The sequence below is a fragment of the Sturnus vulgaris genome, chromosome Z, assembly GCF_052056855.1.
Source record: "Sturnus vulgaris isolate bStuVul1 chromosome Z, bStuVul1.hap1, whole genome shotgun sequence".
In the NCBI taxonomy this organism is placed as follows: domain Eukaryota; kingdom Metazoa; phylum Chordata; class Aves; order Passeriformes; family Sturnidae; genus Sturnus; species Sturnus vulgaris.
The window spans coordinates 81,402,625-81,420,415 of NC_142283.1; the positions used below are offsets into that span (position 1 = coordinate 81,402,625).

The following is a 17,791-nucleotide window of genomic DNA, read 5'->3' on the forward strand; positions in this document are numbered from 1 at the left end:
CCCCCGTATGAGGAGGGGAGATGACGGCGCCCTGTTCCAGGAGGTTTGTACTCTATGCCGTGGGTTTGGATCCTCGCTGGTGTCTTTGAGCTGTTTCTGTTCTTTGAGGGAACACATTTGAATGCCACCACCCGTTTTTAGGATTTACCTGTAAGCAGGAATTGCAGCTGTAAAGGTGAAGCGCAGGAAAAGAAGACACCAAAAGCACGGCGAGGAGTTACCAGTGCAGCTCTGACGTTCTTGACAAGAAAATAGGTATTTAATAGATTCCCAGGAGCAAAGCTGTGCTGCCCGAGCTGGCACACGGAGGGACGGAGCAGCTGCCCTCTGCCTGCTGCAGGAGCTGCTCCCCTCCCTGTCCCAGGTGTGCAGCAGAATTCCTCCCGGGATGTCTCTCCATGGCCTGCCAGTGCCCTGAGTGACGAGGCTCGACGCCTTTTGTGAGCAGCAGTCTGCAGAGTTGTGTAAATAAATAATCAGGCCCCTTAATAATGCAGGAGGATGTTTCCTTCACAGATATCACCCTAACCCAGAGCTCCACAGGCTTGGCTGCAGCTGCTCTGCTGCTGCCTCCCCTCTCCTGCTTGCAGCTTCCACATTTCTTTTGTGAAAGCTAAAAAGTGAGCAGTCAGTACCGTTATGAAGAGCTCATTAAAATTGCCTCCCTTTCCTTCCTTCTTTTTGCCCTCAGTTTCACCAAAAGTTTCCAGTCCAGGGGTTTTAGCTTTGAAAATTGTGCATTTAACCTGTGTGCTCCCGGTGTTTCCTTGGGGTATATTCTAGGAGCAGGGACATCTCCAGGTGACACTGGTCCTTGTGGGTGCAGGGCATTGTCTGACCTTGCTGGGGGATGCTGCAGTCTCTGTTCCCCCGCATTTATTCCTCACAGGAAAACACGAGCTGCTTGTCGAGGTCCCTCCGTGGCTATCCCATCCCAGCACCCAAGCACTCCTGGCTTTTCAAGCCCCTCTCTCAGCCCCAGCTTTGGGTTTTTTTTTTTTCTTTTTGTGGATCTCACGGTGTAAGTAATGCTGGCTGACAGCACTGAGGTATCCGAGGTGGTGCTTTAAGCTCATTTCATGGTAAGGCACAGGCAGAGGTGGCCCCAGGATGGGATTTATCCATCCTCTACCTGGGTGAGATGCCCCAGAGCAGCCACCCCGGAGCCTCCCCAGGCTGGTTCCTGAGAGCCCAGAGCAGGTGGAGATCCGAGGTGGGATTTGGCACACCCAGGCTGGCACTTGCTGCGAGCATCCCTTGTTCTCTGCCTTGCAGCCCAGTGAAATCACCTCATCGCTCCCCAGGTGCTGCCAGCATGCTGGGTCAGCAGGTGGCCCTCAAAACCAGACTCAGAATATCAACTCCTTTTGGGCGGCTTTGAAAACATTTCATTGTCATGGGAGGTTCTGGCCCCCTGCCCCTTTTTTCTGGCCTCCCCCTGTGCCAGCCAGGAGCAGGGGCCAGGGTGGCAGCCTGGCAGCAGGCAGGATGCCCGTGGTGTCTTTAATCTGCTGCTCTCCGGAGGAGAGAATAAATCCCAGCCCCTCAGAGCAGCTAAAACCCACAAACACCTGCACAGCAGCCTGGATTCACCATTGCTCCTCTGGGGGAGGAGGAGCTCAGCCCCAGGCAGCTGCAGCCTCCCTCCCTGCAGGACGGGGGTTCCACAGAGCGCCGGGGCAAACAGCAGCAGGGCAGGTCAGACAGAGCTGCCAACCTGCAGCAGGCGCCCTGCCCTGCATAAACGGTTCCTTGGGCGCAGTTTGGACTGAGTGCTCGGCATAAATCAGAGTAATTAATTAACTCGGTGGTCTGTCCGGGGTGCTGCAGCAGCGCAGGTCACTTAAGGTGGTTGGTTATTTGGAGTCGATGTCTCTCACTTGCTTCCATTCTCCCACGGGAATTATTGGACGTGCAGAGGGAATGGACCCCAGCCCCTCCCCGAGCCCCTTCCCCGGGTGCTGCGGGGGTTTGGGAGCCGTTTTGGGGTTGGCAGAGCCCTGGGAGCCCACAGCGAGCCTGGCTGTCCCAAAGGTCTCATCTTGAGCAGCTTGCAGAGCTCTGGAGAGCTCCCCAGCAGCAGCAGCAGCGCGGAAAACAGGGAAGAGTGTCCGTGGCTGAGCAGCTACAGCTCCCTCCAGTGTCTTTTCCACTAAAAGCAGGAGTAGATGGGGGAAAAGGAGTAAAAAGGAGAAAAAAATCCGACCTTGCAGATCTCCATGGGGTTCCCCAGTGGGGCTGTGCCTGGGACCAACAGTTAGGAGACGGCACAGGGGCTATTCTATTTTTTTTTTTTTTTTTTGCTTTTTTCCTGATGGGATCAGAGCTTTCTCCCAGGGCTTGGGTGCTTCCCTGGGGCTTGGCTGGAAGCCTGGAGAAGGTTCTCTTTTCCAGGTGCAGAGCTCCTCGTTCTCTCCCTGGGTAACAACAGCACGCTGCATTTATTCTGTCTGTGGTTCATGTTTTCCTTTCCAGGAGTTAATACCTTCAGAAAAAGGTCCCTGGGAATTCCATAATAGAGGATAATGGAAGGGAACGGGGTTTCTTGAGAGCCATAATTCAAGGCTTCCAGCATTAGCAGCTTCTTTGTGTGCCTAAACACGGAGTCTTTTGGCTGCCAGGTATCTTCAGTGAGCAGTGGCTGGGGCTGCACCGAGAGGAAAGACACAAAGCCTCGCTGACTTTTATCACCCTGTAATTTTGATCGCAGCTTGGGAATTAGCCTGCCTAACAAGGTGTTCATTTCCTGGCAGATACCTTTCGTTTCCCCTGGAGTCACGCTGTGAACCTCTGAGCGACCTAAAATTAGTTTTTTTCTGTAGGGAAGTGAATTAATTCGCCCGGGATTGATATGGGAGGGGCGTCCCTCCCTTTGTCTTCTCTGCTTTCCCTGTCGCTTTATCCTCTCCCGGGGTGTTGATCTGAGTGGATGTGTGCAGAGGTGGCCAGCTGGGCTCGTGTCACCGTTGCCTTGGGGCTGTCTGGGCTCGCTGAACTCTGCCCTGACCTGCCCAATGTGTCACCAACAACAACTCTGCTCACCTGCATGGGGTGAAAGCGGCCAAACCTTGCTGGAGTGGCGAGGCCAGGGTGGGGGAAGAGTTTCCCAACGTGGATGGTTGTCCCTACCTTTGTCCAAGGGGGCTCCATGGGCGTGAGTCTGGAAAATCTCCCCAGGGAGCTCAGGGCTGTGGAGGGCAGCCCCAGGGATCTCCACAGGAACAAGGTTGCCTCAGAGCACGGGGTCTCCATCTCCTGTGAGGTGGCCTCCCCTGTGCTGGTCAGAAGTGCTGGGCCATAAGTGAGGTTGGCTCTTGTTGTCGTGGGTCTGCTCGCCATTGGAGCAGCCCAAAATCCTGACTGGGACAGCAGGGGCTTGGTAGCCCAAAAATCCCCGTTGTTTTGGCTGCCCCAGGCCACTCCCTGCCCCAATGGCTGGTCCTGCCTCTAAGGACAGAGCGTTTCTAAGCAGCCCTCCTGGCAGACAGAAAATCAATGGTGCCACCCCGTGTTCCTGCCAGGCTCCTCTCGGCACAGTGGGAGGCTGGAATCCACCATGGAGCTCTTGGTCACGCCCAGGAGATGCTGAAAAAAGGGATTAGTGCTCATTAACGAGGTGTTCTGCTTGTCTCTCCTCTCCTCTCCTCTCCTCTCCTCTCCTCTCCTCTCCTCTCCTCTCCTCTCCTCTCCTCTCCTCTCCTCTCCTCTCCTCTCCTCTCCTCTCCTCTCCTCTCCTCTCCTCTCCTCTCCTCTCCTCTCCTCTCCTCTCCTCTCCTCTCCTCTCCTCTCCTCTCCTCTCCTCTCCTCTCCTCTCCTCTCCTCTCCTCTCCTCTCCTCTCCTCTCCTCTCCTCTCCTCTCCTCTCCTCTCCTCTCCTCTCCTCTCCTCTCCTCTCCTCTCCTGACCAGGAGTTTGGGTTCCATGGATAAATATGTCCTGAACAAGAAGGATTACAAACATGTAATGGCACACAGGAGCTGTGGGATTGTCACCAGCACAGACACGACCTGGTGCCTGGGAGCTGGTCAGAAAACACCTTTGCTCCAGGGGTTGGGCACCTGCATTCCCCTAAAGATGGAGCTTGGGGACCCCTGGATCCCACAACACCCCACACCCGCCCCAGTTTAACCTGTGTCTCACCTGCCATCTTCCCATCAGGGGGCCACGAGCTGGAGCAGATGCAGCTGATCCTGGAGACCATCCCTGTCATCCACCAGGAGGACAAAGAGGAGCTGCTGAAGGTGATGCCCATGTTCATCAACAGCACGTGGGAGGTGCGGAAGCCACTGCGCAAGCTGCTGCCCGAGGTGGACAGCGAAGGTACCCTGGTGGCCACTGGCTTGGGGGGGCTTCTCCTGGCTACTGCGTGCTCAGAGCTGTTTCCTTGGAGTGTCACAGGAGCTGTCCTGCAAGGCCAAGGGCCTGAGGGCTGCGGGAGGGGCTGCAGATCCCTGGGGGGGTGAAGCAGTGTCTTGGTTTGAAAGACAGGTGTCTGCTAAGAAAGGCAGGAGCCTCTCTTTGGAATGGAGAATGGAAACCCCCTCCCTCCAAATTGTTATGATTTTTGAAATTAAGGAGCTCTCAGGCAAATAAATGGGAATAGGAATAGCAGTTCTTTACTAGGAAAATTAAAATAGAAATCCAGAATCCCAGAGAACAAACCCAAAGCTGCCCCCGTCAGTCAGTCAGGGTTGGTGCAGTCCCATTCCATGGTGGCTGCATCCTCCTGCAGTGACAGATGTGGTTCTGCTGGAGCAGGGCTCCTGCACAAGGTGCAGTTTTCCTCCAAAGCTGCAGGGATGATGTACAAGGCTCTGGTTTTCCTCTGGGATCCAGGGGGAAAAGGCTGCTCTGCTGTTCCAAATCTCAGTTTTTATCTAGGTAGGAAAGGCTTGGCTCCTCCCCCTGGCTGGAGCATCTCCCAGTGGGATGATGGAATTTTATCAGCCATGCACTGGGACCCAATGGGGTGATGGAATTTTATCAGCCATTCAGTGGGACCCAATGGGATGATGGAATTTTATCAGCCATTCAGTGGGACCCAATGGGATGATGGAATTTTATCAGTCATGCAGTGGGACTCAATGGGATGATGGAATTTTATCAGCCATGCCCTGGGACCCAATGGGATGATGGAATTTTATCAGCCGTGCCCTGGGACCCAATGGGATGATGGAATTTTATCAGCCGTGCCCTGGGACCCAATGGGATGATGGAATTTTATCAGCCGTGCCCTGGGACCCAATGGGATGATGGAATTTTATCAGCCATGCCCTGGGACCCAATGGGATGATGGAATTTTATCAGCCGTGCCCTGGGACCCAATGGGATGATGGAATTTTATCAGCCATGCACTGGGACCCAATGGGATGATGGAATTTTATCAGCCATTCAGTGGGACTCAATGGGATGTTGGAATTTTATCAGCCATTCAGTGGGGCCCAATGGGATGATGGAATTTTATCAGCCGTGCCCTGGGACCCAATGGGATGATGGAATTTTATCAGTGATGAAGTGGGACCCAATGGGATGATGGAATTTTATCAGCCGTGCCCTGGGACTCCATGGCCCATTAACAGGAGATATCTCCTGGAGGGAGGATGGGCTGTGGAAAAGATAAAGATAAAAGCCTCACCTGGTTTAACAGGTGTTCCATTAGCAGAGGATATCTCCCACAGAGGTAAGGATCACTGCTCCATATGGCCAGAGTGTACATGCTTTTGGTTACATCCTGTGTTGCAGCCTCAGACGAGCAGGTGCTCCCAGCTGCAGCTCAGACATCCCCACTGCTGTCCCCTCACCTGTCCCCGGGCCCTGCTGCAGGACAGCGCTCACCTGCTGCAGCTTGCTCTCAGGCAGCTCCTGAGGGAGCTGCAATACTCTTCCAAGGCCCTTTGAGGGTCTGTCTCTGGCTTCCCACGTGAGCTGTGGGCGAGGCTCCAGCCCAGGGGCTCGTTTCAAGCCCAGTTGGTTCCCGTGCTGCGCTTCAGCTGTGCAGCACAGCAAGGCACGGGCTTCTCCTTCACAAACACCACGGCTCCGTGAGGTGGCTGTGACAGACAGGAACCCTGACCAGGTGCTCTCCTGAGCTCCGGCCGAGGGTCAGACTGGACCTGGCCATATCTTTTGGGAAGATGTCAAGACCAGGCTCAGCTTAGCTCTGCTGCTGTGACTCTCCATTGTAAGTGCTGGTCTTGGCACCACGATATCCATGGGCTCGGGGTAGCCAGGGGCCGTGTCAGCCTCCAGCAAGCAGGAGCAGATTTATTCCCTGCCTTGGCTGCAGGAAGAAAGGTCACTGACATAATTCACTGTCGTTTTCCTGCCTCTCTGACCCGTGGTACATCACAATATTTAACTGTAATGCGTTGTTCCGCCGCGCTCCCTGCCCACAGTCGGTGACCTTATGGAGCTATTGATTCCTTCCTGCTTAATTAGTCCGAGTGATGAGGTGATCTCGTGGGAGACAGTCGGAAATGGGTTCATGTTTAAGCACTGGGGCAGCACGTGTGGCTGTCCTTTCTGCTGAGAAATGGGACAGAGACTGAGAAATTTCTGCAGAAACTGTCGCCTTTGCACAGTTACACTTTTAACGGGGATGTTCCTGAAGGTTTCAATACGAAGCAGTATCTGAAGGCATTATTCCTATTTTTATTGCCTGAACTCAGAGGGAGTTCCCCATAATCAACTGGATAAGCAACGACTTCAGAGACGTGATTTTACCTTTTCACATAACCTCAGTTAAAGTAGTCATCAAAGTAATCACAGCAAACCCTCTATGTTTACATTTAACTGCACTTAAATCTCCTGTCGTCATAGGAAGAGTTCACACACCACAGTCTTTCTAAAAGGATTTTAGACACTCAGAATTCTGCAAATATTAATGGGTAAAAAAATTTCATAGCCCTGGGTGTGACACAGGTGTGCTGTCCTGCACAGGTGTGAGGATGCTCTCACAGCCATTGGCCCTGGGGACCATAGCCCTGGGTGTGACACAGGTGTGCTGTCCTGCACAGGTGTGAGGATGCTCTCACAGCCCTGCTGCGCTGCAGGAGGTGGCACCTGAGGGCTGCAGGATTGCTCCCCTGCACGCTCACAGCTCCCTGAGGGGAATGCAGCAATCACAGAAATGCCTGTTCAGGTGCATCTGGCGTGTGGGCTTTAACTCATTCCTTATTTCCTGGCCTGTGTCAGGAATGGTGTGTGCAGCAGGAGCAGGACAGTGACTCTTCCCCTGTGCCTGGCCCAGGTGAGGTCACACCTGGAGTGCTGTGTCCAGTTCTGGGCCCCTCAGTTTAGGAAGGACATGAGGGGCTGGAGCGTGTCCAGAGAAAGGGACAAGGCTGGGGAGGGGCTTGGAACACAAACCCTGTGAGGAACAGCTGAAGGAGCTGGGGTTGTACAGCCTGGGGAAGAGGAGGCTCAGAGGTGACCTCATCACTCTCTACAACCCCCTGAAAGGTGGCTGTGTCAGGTGGGGTTGGTCTCTTTCTCCAGCACTGACAGAACGAGAAGGTACAGTCTTAATCTGCTCCAAGGAAAATAGAGGTTTGGTGTTAGGGAACAAGTTTTTTACAGAAAGGGCGATAAAGCACTGGAATGGTCTGCCCGGGGAGGTGGTGGAGTCACCATCCCTGGATGTGTTTAAAAAAAGCCTGGATGTGGCACTGGGTGCCATGGTTTAGTTGAGGTGTTAGGGCTGGGTTGGACTCGATGATCTTGAAGGTCTCTTCCAACCCAGTGATTCTGTGATCCTGTGATCCTGAGATCCCATGATCCTGTGATCCTGAGATCCTGTGATCCTGCGATCCTGAGATTCTGTGATCCTGAGAGCCTGTGATCCCGTGATCCCATGATCCTGTGATTCTGTGATCCTATGATCCTATGGTCCTGAGATCCTGTGATCCCGCGATCCTGAGATTCTGTGATCCTGAGATCCTGTGATTCTGAGATCCTGTGATCCTATGGTCCTGAGATCCTGTGATCCTGAGATCCCATGATCCTGTGATCCCATGATCTAGTGATTCTGTGATCCCATGATCCTGTGATCCTGTAATTCTGTGATCCTGAGATCCCATGATCCTGTGATTCCCATGATCCAGTGATCATGTGATCTCATGATCCTGTGATCCTGAGATCCTGTGATCCCACGATCCTGAGAGCCTGTGATCCCACGATCCTGAGATTCTGTGATCCTGAGAGCCTGTGATCCCATGATCCCATGATCCTGTGATTCTGTGATCCTATGATCCTATGGTCCTGAGATCATGTGATCCCACGATCCTGAGATTCTGTGATCCTGAGATTCTGTGATCCTGAGATCCTGTGATTCTGAGATCCTGTGATCCTGTAATTCTGTGATCCTGAGATCCCATGAGCCTGTGATTCCCATGATCCAGTGATCATGTGATCTCGTTATCCTGTGATCTCGTGATCCTGTGATCCCGTGATCCCGTGATCCCGTGATCCTGTGATCTCGTGATCCTGTGATCCCGTGATCCCGTGATCCTGTGATCCCGTGATCCTGTGATCCTATAGTCGTGAGATCCTGTGATCCCGTGATCTTGTGATCCTGTGGTCCTGAGATCCTGTGATCCCATGATCCCATGATCCTGTGATCCCGTGATCCCATGATCCCGTGATCCTGTGATTCAGAGGGGTTGTTTTGAGGTCTCCACGAGGCTCTCCGTGGCAAGGAAGCCGTTCCTGTTTTTGAGGAATTAGCGAGCCTGTGTGTCTCTGCCTGGCAGCCATTGATTTTCTGGAGAAGATCCTGACGTTTAACCCCATGGATCGCCTGACAGCCGAGATGGGCCTGCAGCACCCCTACATGAGCCCCTACTCGTGCCCCGAGGACGAGCCCGTGTCCCAGCACCCGTTCCGCATCGAGGACGAGATCGATGACATCCTGCTGATGGAGGCCAACCAGAGCCAGATGTCCACCTGGGACAGGTACGGTGCCAGGGCTGGGCTGGGCTGGGCTGGGGAGCAGAGCCTGCCTGGCATGCTTTAGGCAGCGTTTAGGTAAGCTTCAGGTAAGTCTCTTGGCTGGATTCCACCCCGCCTGCTCCTCCTTCTTTATGCCATGTTGTGATTCCAGCCCAAGCTGGTGTCTTGCTGAAGCCTCCCAGAGGCTCGCCATGGGCTAATAACAGACTGAGAGAGCCAGGCTGCAACCCACGAAAGGGACTCTTCTACATTTGTCATCTCTTTGGAACAGCAAGAGGTTTTGCTGCTTAGCATTGTTCATTTTTGTGCTGGAAAGTGCTTTCCCTGCTAAATAAACAGGTTTTTTTCCACTTCTCTCTGAGAAAATATTTCCCCACACCAGTAAGGGAAGGAGCTGCTTAAATCCGTTTCCTAGAGGGACCCCATTCAGAAGTTTCCTCCCAAATTTGCCCTAACCCGGGACAAATAAGCATTGGATTCCACAGGGACCAGAAGCTGAGCCTGCACCTCCCAGCTACCAAGCACCTTTCTGCTCCTGGTTTTATTCACGGCCTGGGTTGTCTTCATTTGGGTTTAAGGGGCTCTGCAGCCCTTCCCTCTGTCCCATAATATGGGTTACAAAATACTGAAATCCGTGTACCTTTTGGGGACAGGGCCTGGTTTGGAGTGCTATATTCATCACTTTTCACGGTGCATAAGCCCCAGAGGCCACAGACCTGGGGGCCTTGTAGAAAATCCTGAATTGTGTTAGCCTTTGAATGGTTTGCTGACAGCCGTGTTGGAAGTTTAGGACAGCTCAAAGCCTTGAGCTGAGTTCCCTCACGTTCTAGGAGACAGGAGATGACTTTGGGGACAGCTGAATCAAGGCTGTGGATCCTGCAGCACCAGCCAGGTGTTTTGGGGACAGGAGATGATTTTGGCTGTGTGTCGTGGGACACCCGAGGAGGAGTTTATTGCAGTGACAAAGCCCCAGTGCCTGGGTGTAAAGGTGGTATCTGCACCACTTAATTAGTGGCTTGTCTTAATTTTCTTCTGTCTTCACGCAGAGTCAGGATTAAAAACACGATGGAGATGGATTTTCTCGTGTTTGGGCTCGGTTTTATTTTATTTTATTTATTTATTTATTTTATTTAAAGTACAGAGAGTTCTGCAACACTTCTAGCCACCAGCTAAAAGTGAGCAAAATGGAGCTGAACCGAGCTGGTTACAAGGTCTTTGAAAGCTAAACAGTCCAATAGAGAACTAACACCTCTATTATTTATACTTTTGACCCAATAACCAAACTCCTGTGCCCCGCAGTGCAGCACTGACTGTGCAACCAGAAACTATTGCCTGAAATCGTGAAGGAAGAAGACAGAAAGAGACAACACTCAAAATCCTCCATCTTGTCCCATACCTATTATTATATTCTAAGACCCCAAATTCAAACCCTTTCACCATGTGCAATCACACACTTCTATTCTAATTACACACCAGTGATTTTAACTCCATCACTCAAATTTGGAAACCTTCTCCAAGGCCCCGGGTCCAAAGCAGTGTTCTCCTGGGGGTCAGTGCCAGGAAGCACAGAAAGATCCAAACTCCCAGGATTCTGGGATCCAACACCTGGGATAATGCATTTTAAAGGAGCTGAGCTAGGAACCAGTAAATCAGGTGTCACTGGGGGAACCGTGTATTGTCACTTGGGTACTGCCAGGTGATGGCAAGTAAGGAACTCAGCTGGCTTGAGAAGCTGTCCCTCGGCAAGGTGACCCTTCAGGAATGCTCTTGGTCCTTGGCATCAGAGCAAACTGGTGCTGCCCAGTCTCAGTGGGGCTTTAAGGTGATGTCTTTTCCCGTTTGGTCACCAAGCAGGAAGGACTCACGCCGTGGTGCCTGTCTGTGGGATGAGGGGCAGATCTGGTATTAATGTTTTCAATCATGTTCTAGTCCCAAGTGGAGGGGAGGTGATGGACGTCTGAAGGAAGGGGACGCTTGGTTTGGTTGTTGGGCTTTTATTCCTGCATGCCCAGCTCTGGATAAATTATTCACCCCCTGACATTTTAACACACAAGAGGGTTATCTCTGCTGCCAGCAAGATGTTAAATCATCCAGCGGGAGGCAAAGCCTGCAGGAGCAGTGCAGGCGCTGGTTTGGGCCACCAGAGCCTGGTGCCCACGTGTGGTGGCTATGGGGGGTCCCTGCAGGTCTGATGATCCGAGCCAGAAAGCCACAACCTTCCCAGAAAGAGAGTCCCACAAGGGACTGCCTTCTAGAGGTCCCTGGCAGGTCTCCTAGCCGCTGGAGAAGCCTCAGCAAGGTGACCAGTGGCCACAAGTGATCAGCTCTGATCAGTGATTTCAGCTCTGTGATTCCAGCTCTGCTTGCGAGGCTGTCCCAGGAGCATCGTATGGCAAATTCCACAGAGGTTCCTTTATTATCCAGCAGCTCTGTGAAGGGAGCCGGGAATGGCAGCTCCCCCCTGAACTGGGGGATCGCTGGGTTTTTATGGGGAAAGCAATGGTACCAAGGGGAAAGACCAATGGGTTATTAAAGATCAGCACGGGCACTGAGGCGTGGTGGGGTCACTGAAACCCTTGGGATGGCTCAGCAAGGGAGACGAGCCCAGATAAGGGATATCTCTCCAGGAGGGCTGGGATAAGCAAATCACAGCCCATCCAAGGGACAGGGCTGGGGCAGGACTGGGGAAGAGCTGGGGCAGGGCTGGGGGAGAGATGGGGCAGAACTGGGACAGAGTTGGGACAGGGCTGGGACAGAGCTGGGGCAGAGCTGTGGGGCAGAGCTGTGGGACAGGGCTGGGACAGAGCTGTGGACAGAGGTGGGACAGGACTGGGACAGAGCTGGGGCAGAGATGGGGTAGGGCTGGGGCAGAGCTGTGGGGCAGAGCTGTGGGGCAGGGCTGGGGCAGAGCTGTGGGGTAGGGCTGGGACAGAGCTGTGGGGCAGAACTGGGCAGAACTGGGACAGAGCTGTGTCAGGCTCGTTGCCCTCTCCAGCCGTGTCTAACAGCCGCGTGTCTCTGGCAGGTACCACATCAGCCTCTCGTCCGACCTGGACTGGAGGCACGACAAGCACCACGAGATGGACGAGGTGCAGCGCGACCCCCGCGCAGGGTCCGAGTCCGCCGCCGAGGAGGCGCAGGTGGACCCGCGGAAATACTCGCAGAGCAGCTCGGAGCGGTTCCTGGAGCTGTCCCACTCGTCCATGGACCGAGTGTTCGATGCCGACTGTGGCAAGTCGTGCGATTACAAAGTGGGATCGCCCTCCTACCTGGACAAGCTGCTGTGGAGGGACAGCAAGCCCCACCACTACTCGGAGCCCAAGCTGATCTTGGATTTATCCCACTGGAAGAGGGCAGCCATAGCGCCCGCAGCTGAGCTGTCGCTGGAAGAGGAGCCGTCCAACCTGTTTCTGGAGATCGCCCAGTGGGTGAAGAGCACGCAGGTGGGGCTGGAGTGCCCCAGCTCCCTCCCGGAGATGCAGGAGCGGAGCCTGCCCTCCTCCCCTCACCGCCTGCACCAGGAGCCCGCCCAGGTGAGCGGCGAGACCGACCCCGAGTTCGACCTGGACGTCTTCATCTCCAGGGCTCTGAAACTTTGCACAAAGCCCGAGGATCTCCCGGACAAGCAGCTCAACGAGATCAACGGGGCGTGCATCTCGGAGCACCCCGGGGACATGGTGCAGGCGGACGTGTTCCAGAAGGAGCGGTGGTGAGGGACCCGCGCCTGCCCAGCCCCGCTGCTCCTCGCTGCTCCTCTCACTGCCCGGGGCTCCCTCTGCCGCTGAGCATCCCCTTCTCACACTGTACCAAATGCCTTTCCGGGGAAAGGCGAGCACAAACCACACGCCCCTCTTCGATGCCTTAGAAGCGCTTCTAAGGGGATCGGGAGGTGCGGGTGAAATACTGAGTTTAAATACGAAATACTGAAATACTGAGTTTCTTACGCTGCCTTAACAATCTTGCCTTGCGATCTCTGGGACCTGTTTGAAGCTTCAGTGTACGAGGGGAAAAATGACAGTACATGGTAGGTTTACAAACAGTAGTCAGATCGACTTCTTTCTTTTTCTCCAGCAACTTGAAATGACAAGGACAAAATTAGCATTTTCGGTATGGCCAGATGCCCTCCTGGTTGGACAGGCTCCCAAAACGCCGGACTTTGAGCCCCTCTGAGGCACCTGCGTGAGTACAGGTATGGAATAAAGTGATGCCAGCCGTCAGCCAGCAGAGAATGGAACTAGAGGTAGGCTTTGGCCATCAGACAAAAAAAAAAAAAAAAAAAAAACAACAAAACTCTCTGAGAATGTTAACGGGGAAGAAATTTGACCTACAAAGTATGGGCCGTTGGGGATTTCTTTACTTTATTCTTTTCCTGAGGAGAAGACAAAATTTTTTGCTTAAGTGCATTTTGCTGGTTCGTGGTTTCCCACACCAAATCCTTCCCTTGCGCTGCGCGGGGTGCAGCAGGGGATGCACGGGGATCTGAGCTCTCCAAGCACTTGGGAGGGCCCATGTGATGCATTTCAGCGTGGCACCCTGGTGCTGCGAGTCCTGCCTCGGACAGCCGCTCAGCAGACCAGCAAAGCCCGGCTTTGAGGCCAGGGCTGGGCGGGAGGGAGAGCTGGGGACTGGGTGTCCCACGGCGCCGACGCTGCCCGGCTCCAGCAGCCACACACGGACCTGGAGAGGTCCTTTCCTCCTGGAAAAGGAACTGAAGGACGGCTGGTTTTCCTTCTGACAGAGACCTCGTGAGGGAAGCAGCAGCTCCTGTGGTGTTAGACTCGTAACTTTGCTCCCAGCCTCTGCTGGTGTCAGCAGGCAGCTGTGTGTAAGCAGGTGAAGACACAGCGGATCTGCTGTACCTTCTGTTCTCACCCACACTTCTGAGCACCTTAATAGTTAATCCGCTAACCAGAGTTTGTATATGGAAGAAATGTTCTGTACTTCTATTTAGTCCAACTGGGCAGCTTTCTAAACGGGAGATGTGTAAATAGTGCCACACAAGACAGTCCCTGCTCTCCTCGCCATCCCGCTGCTGTGCTGCCCAGCACAGTGGCACTTCTTACACTTCTAAAAGAGAAACTGCTGTGTTCCGTGCTGCGAGGCCCGTATTTAACTACTCCTGTGTGAATTATTTCTACCCTTTTGACAAGCAATCCGCTCAATGCTCTGAGGTGTGAAGAAAGCTCGCGTGGGGCTCAGATAACTGACAGCAGCCTTCGCTCCGTTAGCCCTGGTTCCTGTTCTTGCTGGGACCAGGCGCAGGTTTAGCTGCAGTGACAAGCCCAAAAGGGCGTTCTTACTGTGAAGATCTCACGCCAGGCTGATGGGAATGCTGCTGCTCCCACCGGCCAGCAGGTGTGAGGGTGGGGTGGGATGAGGTGCAAGCCCAGGTGCAGGGGAGGAGAAGGCCTTTGGAAGGCTCAGAAAGGCGAAGCCATTTCTCTCTGGTCTTTGAGCATTTGGGTGTCCCCCAGAGTGGTTTAGAGGGCAGAAACAGAGGTTTGGTGTCTGGTGTGTTCAGGTGATTGATATACCTCAGCTGAAGCTCAGCACTTTCACGGTGGTGGGGGGCAAGCAGCCCTGGCAGCCCGTGGCCCTTGCTGGGCAGCCAGCAGAGGCTGGATTTGGGATTTGGGATTTGGGATTTGGAATTTGGGATTTGGGATTTGGGATTTGGGATTGCCAGGCTCGAGGGAGGGCGTGCCAAGGGAGGAGAAGGCAGCAGGAGCCACGGGCTCCCAACAGCAGCGCCCATGGTGGGGTGGGCAGCAGCGCCAGGGCCAGCTCTGGTCACAGCTCCGAGCCACAGGATGGGAGCAGCACGGCCAGAGCAGGCTCTGGAAACTCTCCTGGCAGAGGGAACGGCCCTTTGCTGCCGTGGGGATGGAGGCCAGAACTCAGCCTGGGCACACCACGCCAGGCACGGTGGCCACGTCCCCTGAACCCAGTAGCCATTTCCCAGGGGCTGGTACTGCTTCTCCAGAGGCCTGCAGGACTGTTTATTATGGCCACGAAAAAAAACAGTTTTTCTTTCGAGTGTTGTCTTGAGGGCCCACGGCTGAAGTGTGGAACTGGCCCCACAACAAGCAAAGGGAGCGTGCTGCCACCACTGGGATTTTCCATCTCGCTTCGTGAGCTCTTATTTAATGTTGTTCTAAAACCTCAGCACCACATGCTGGGAAAAGGGGATAAGAGGGATGGCTTTAATCTGTTACCTGAGTGTGCTTAGCTGATCACAAGCCAGATCTGTCTCTCATTTACAGAAATAAAATGTAAGGCCTGAGCCTTCCTTGCGTGGCAGTGTGTGTAATTATTTTATAAATTATTATTGTTTTTATTGTGAGGTGTTTGCTCCAGTACTGGTGCCTAGGTTTCTTCTGCAAGTCATAGAATTCACCCAGGTTGGAAAAGACCTTGAAGAGTGGACATGAAGTCCTGCATCACATAAATGTTTGCATTCTGGGGTTCCTTGGTGTTGGGCTGCTTTTCACCCAGCTTTGTTTTGGCCTTTGGTTCAGGTTGTGTGAGCGCTCAGGGTCACGGGGAGGGAATTTGGGCTTTGTCATCATCTGCATTCCGTGCAGTTTGAAGGATCATTCCAGTGCCTGATCACCCATCAGGTGTTTCAGTAGATTTGCAGCAGGCATTAATGGAGAGGGACACGGGAGCCCTGCTGCTGGTGGTGACACGGCGTGGTGGCCACGTGGCCCTGGGATGGGGGCACACCCTTGTGAAAAACGAGGTTCGCTTTCCTGGTGGATTTTAAAAGGTTTAATAAAAGACAAAAAGAGACAAACAATAAAGCAAAAGGTTATAATGGCTGGGTGCTTGGCATTCAGCCAGGAGCACCCCTGCTGTTTTGGAGACACCCTTTAAATTCATCAGCCCCTTGTATATTCATAGACCCATCATACATTTTCAAACTTTTCTACAAACTATTTTCCATATTCCAAAAACTGTTTTACATGACCACACCTTGGGTCTGCCTTTTTAGAGCATGTGCGTTTCTTGGCTGTGGTTTTAATTTATTTTTCTTATCAGTCTTAATTTGGGCCGTGGTCTTCAATTTCTGCAGACAGTTGGTGCTGGTAGCTGGAGTATCAGTAGCAGGTGTCTCACTGGGTGTTATCCAACCAAGCAGGTATTTATTTATTTATATTTTATAAATTATATATATATATAAATATATATATATATTTATATATTTATTTACTACAAAGACACTTTATCAGCCTATGTTACTCCTAAAGAAAATGGTATCTTAAAAACCATTTCAACACCACACATACAGTATCCACCCTAATATTTGCAAAAAAGCCAATACCATAATATGCATTTATAATACCCTGGATTCAGAGATGTGGGCCTCAGCTGTTTTGGTTTTTACTTAAAGAGCAGCAGAGGGAGCAGAAAAATCCCTCCCTGGGACTCTGGGAGCTGCTCCTGGTGGCTCCTTGCAGGGATCAGCACTTCCACCACAGCCACCCGCTGGCCACGAGCTGGAGCCTGGGAATCCATCAGGAAGATGATTTAAAAACTCCTTTAAATGTCAAAAAGAAGCCTCACGTGTCTCTGTGGCTGCCCCGGTGGTTGTTCTTCCTCAGTCACCAATGTGTGGCTATTTTTGCTGCAGTTTATTTTCGATCGTGCTGGGGCCCAGCAGCTGTTAGAGCTGCACTAGCCAGATCTTCATTGCAGTGACAAAAATACCAATTCGGCTGCCTTTTAAAAGGGGCTTCGGGGACATCCTGGGACGTTTTCCCTGTGCAAATCCCACCCGGACCCCAGAGTAAAACCACAGCACAGTGAATTTTGCAGGTGGACTTTAGGAGGCTGGACTGCAAGCGATTGATTCCGTGCCTTCCAGCAATTCCATGGCACCATCCACAGTTTTTGGGAGCCTGCAGTGTAGTGTGGCATGCAGACATTTCAGCTCTGAAATGTTCTTTCTTTTTCAGCTGGTTCTAAGAGGAACTGAAGGGAACAAATACACCATATGGCGTTTGCTGCTGAATTGTTGCCTTTGACATTTTGAAAGGCAGGGTTTGATTTTGAAGCAGTGCAACATTCGGGTGAATGCAGTCCTCTCAAAGTGCATCTTCCCTTTCTGGAGCTGTGCTCACCCCGGTATTTTAAACTGCCATCTGGGTGCTGGAGAAGCTGCTTTATAAACAACCATATTGCTAAATCCAGAGTAGGTTTTTATTTATTAAAAGCAAAAGATTCTGTCTTTTAAAATGCAGCCTTTTCACAGAGGGTCTTACTCCGCCTGGTCTTGGGTTTTGGTGGAACGAAGTGTAACAAAAAGATCTCTGAATGGTTGCTTTCATTAATGTTGCAGCAAAGATTAGGAGTTTTAAGAAGTTTATATGAATTTTTATGAAGCTTTGGAGAGGATATACACAAGGACATCTCTGATTCTGAAAAATTGAGTGAAAGGTTCACGGGATCCAAGCTGTGCAAACACAAACCAAAAAATCACGAGTGAAATGCTCACGGGATCCAAGCTGTGCAAACACAAACCAAAAAATCACGAGTGAAATGCTCACAGGATCCAAGCTGTGCAAACACAAACCAAAAAATCACGAGTGAAATGCTCACAGGATCCAAGCCCTGCTCCCACAAACCATCTCCTTCTCCAGGTCTCCCCCTGATTTGTTCCATCCCCGGGCAGGTAGCCGGGATGTCTGTGGGATCTGGATGTGCTGGGTGTGTGTGGGTGTGCAGCACTGGTGTCCTACCAAGGAGCTCTCAGCTCTCAGTGCCCACAGACGGGGAGAGGCAGAGCCTCACCTGAGAGCGTCCCCTCAGGCTCCAGAGCCCATCCTTGGGCACAGCTGGCT

At 52.6% G+C, this 17,791-nt stretch overlaps 1 protein-coding gene across 1 annotated transcript in view; it reads left to right on the top strand.

Annotated features, from left to right (window-relative positions):
* Positions 1 to 15,237, top strand: part of MAPK4 (mitogen-activated protein kinase 4) — a 53,610-nt gene extending 38,373 nt beyond the window's left edge. Inside the window, exons 5-7 of the mRNA XM_088156055.1 lie at positions 4,158 to 4,319; positions 8,750 to 8,951; positions 11,974 to 15,237. Coding sequence (XP_088012181.1) covers positions 4,158 to 4,319; positions 8,750 to 8,951; positions 11,974 to 12,661 — 1,052 coding nt within the window. The 3' untranslated portion in view covers positions 12,662 to 15,237. The remainder of the gene's footprint in view (positions 1 to 4,157; positions 4,320 to 8,749; positions 8,952 to 11,973) is intronic.
* Positions 15,238 to 17,791: the final 2,554 nt, after the last annotated feature.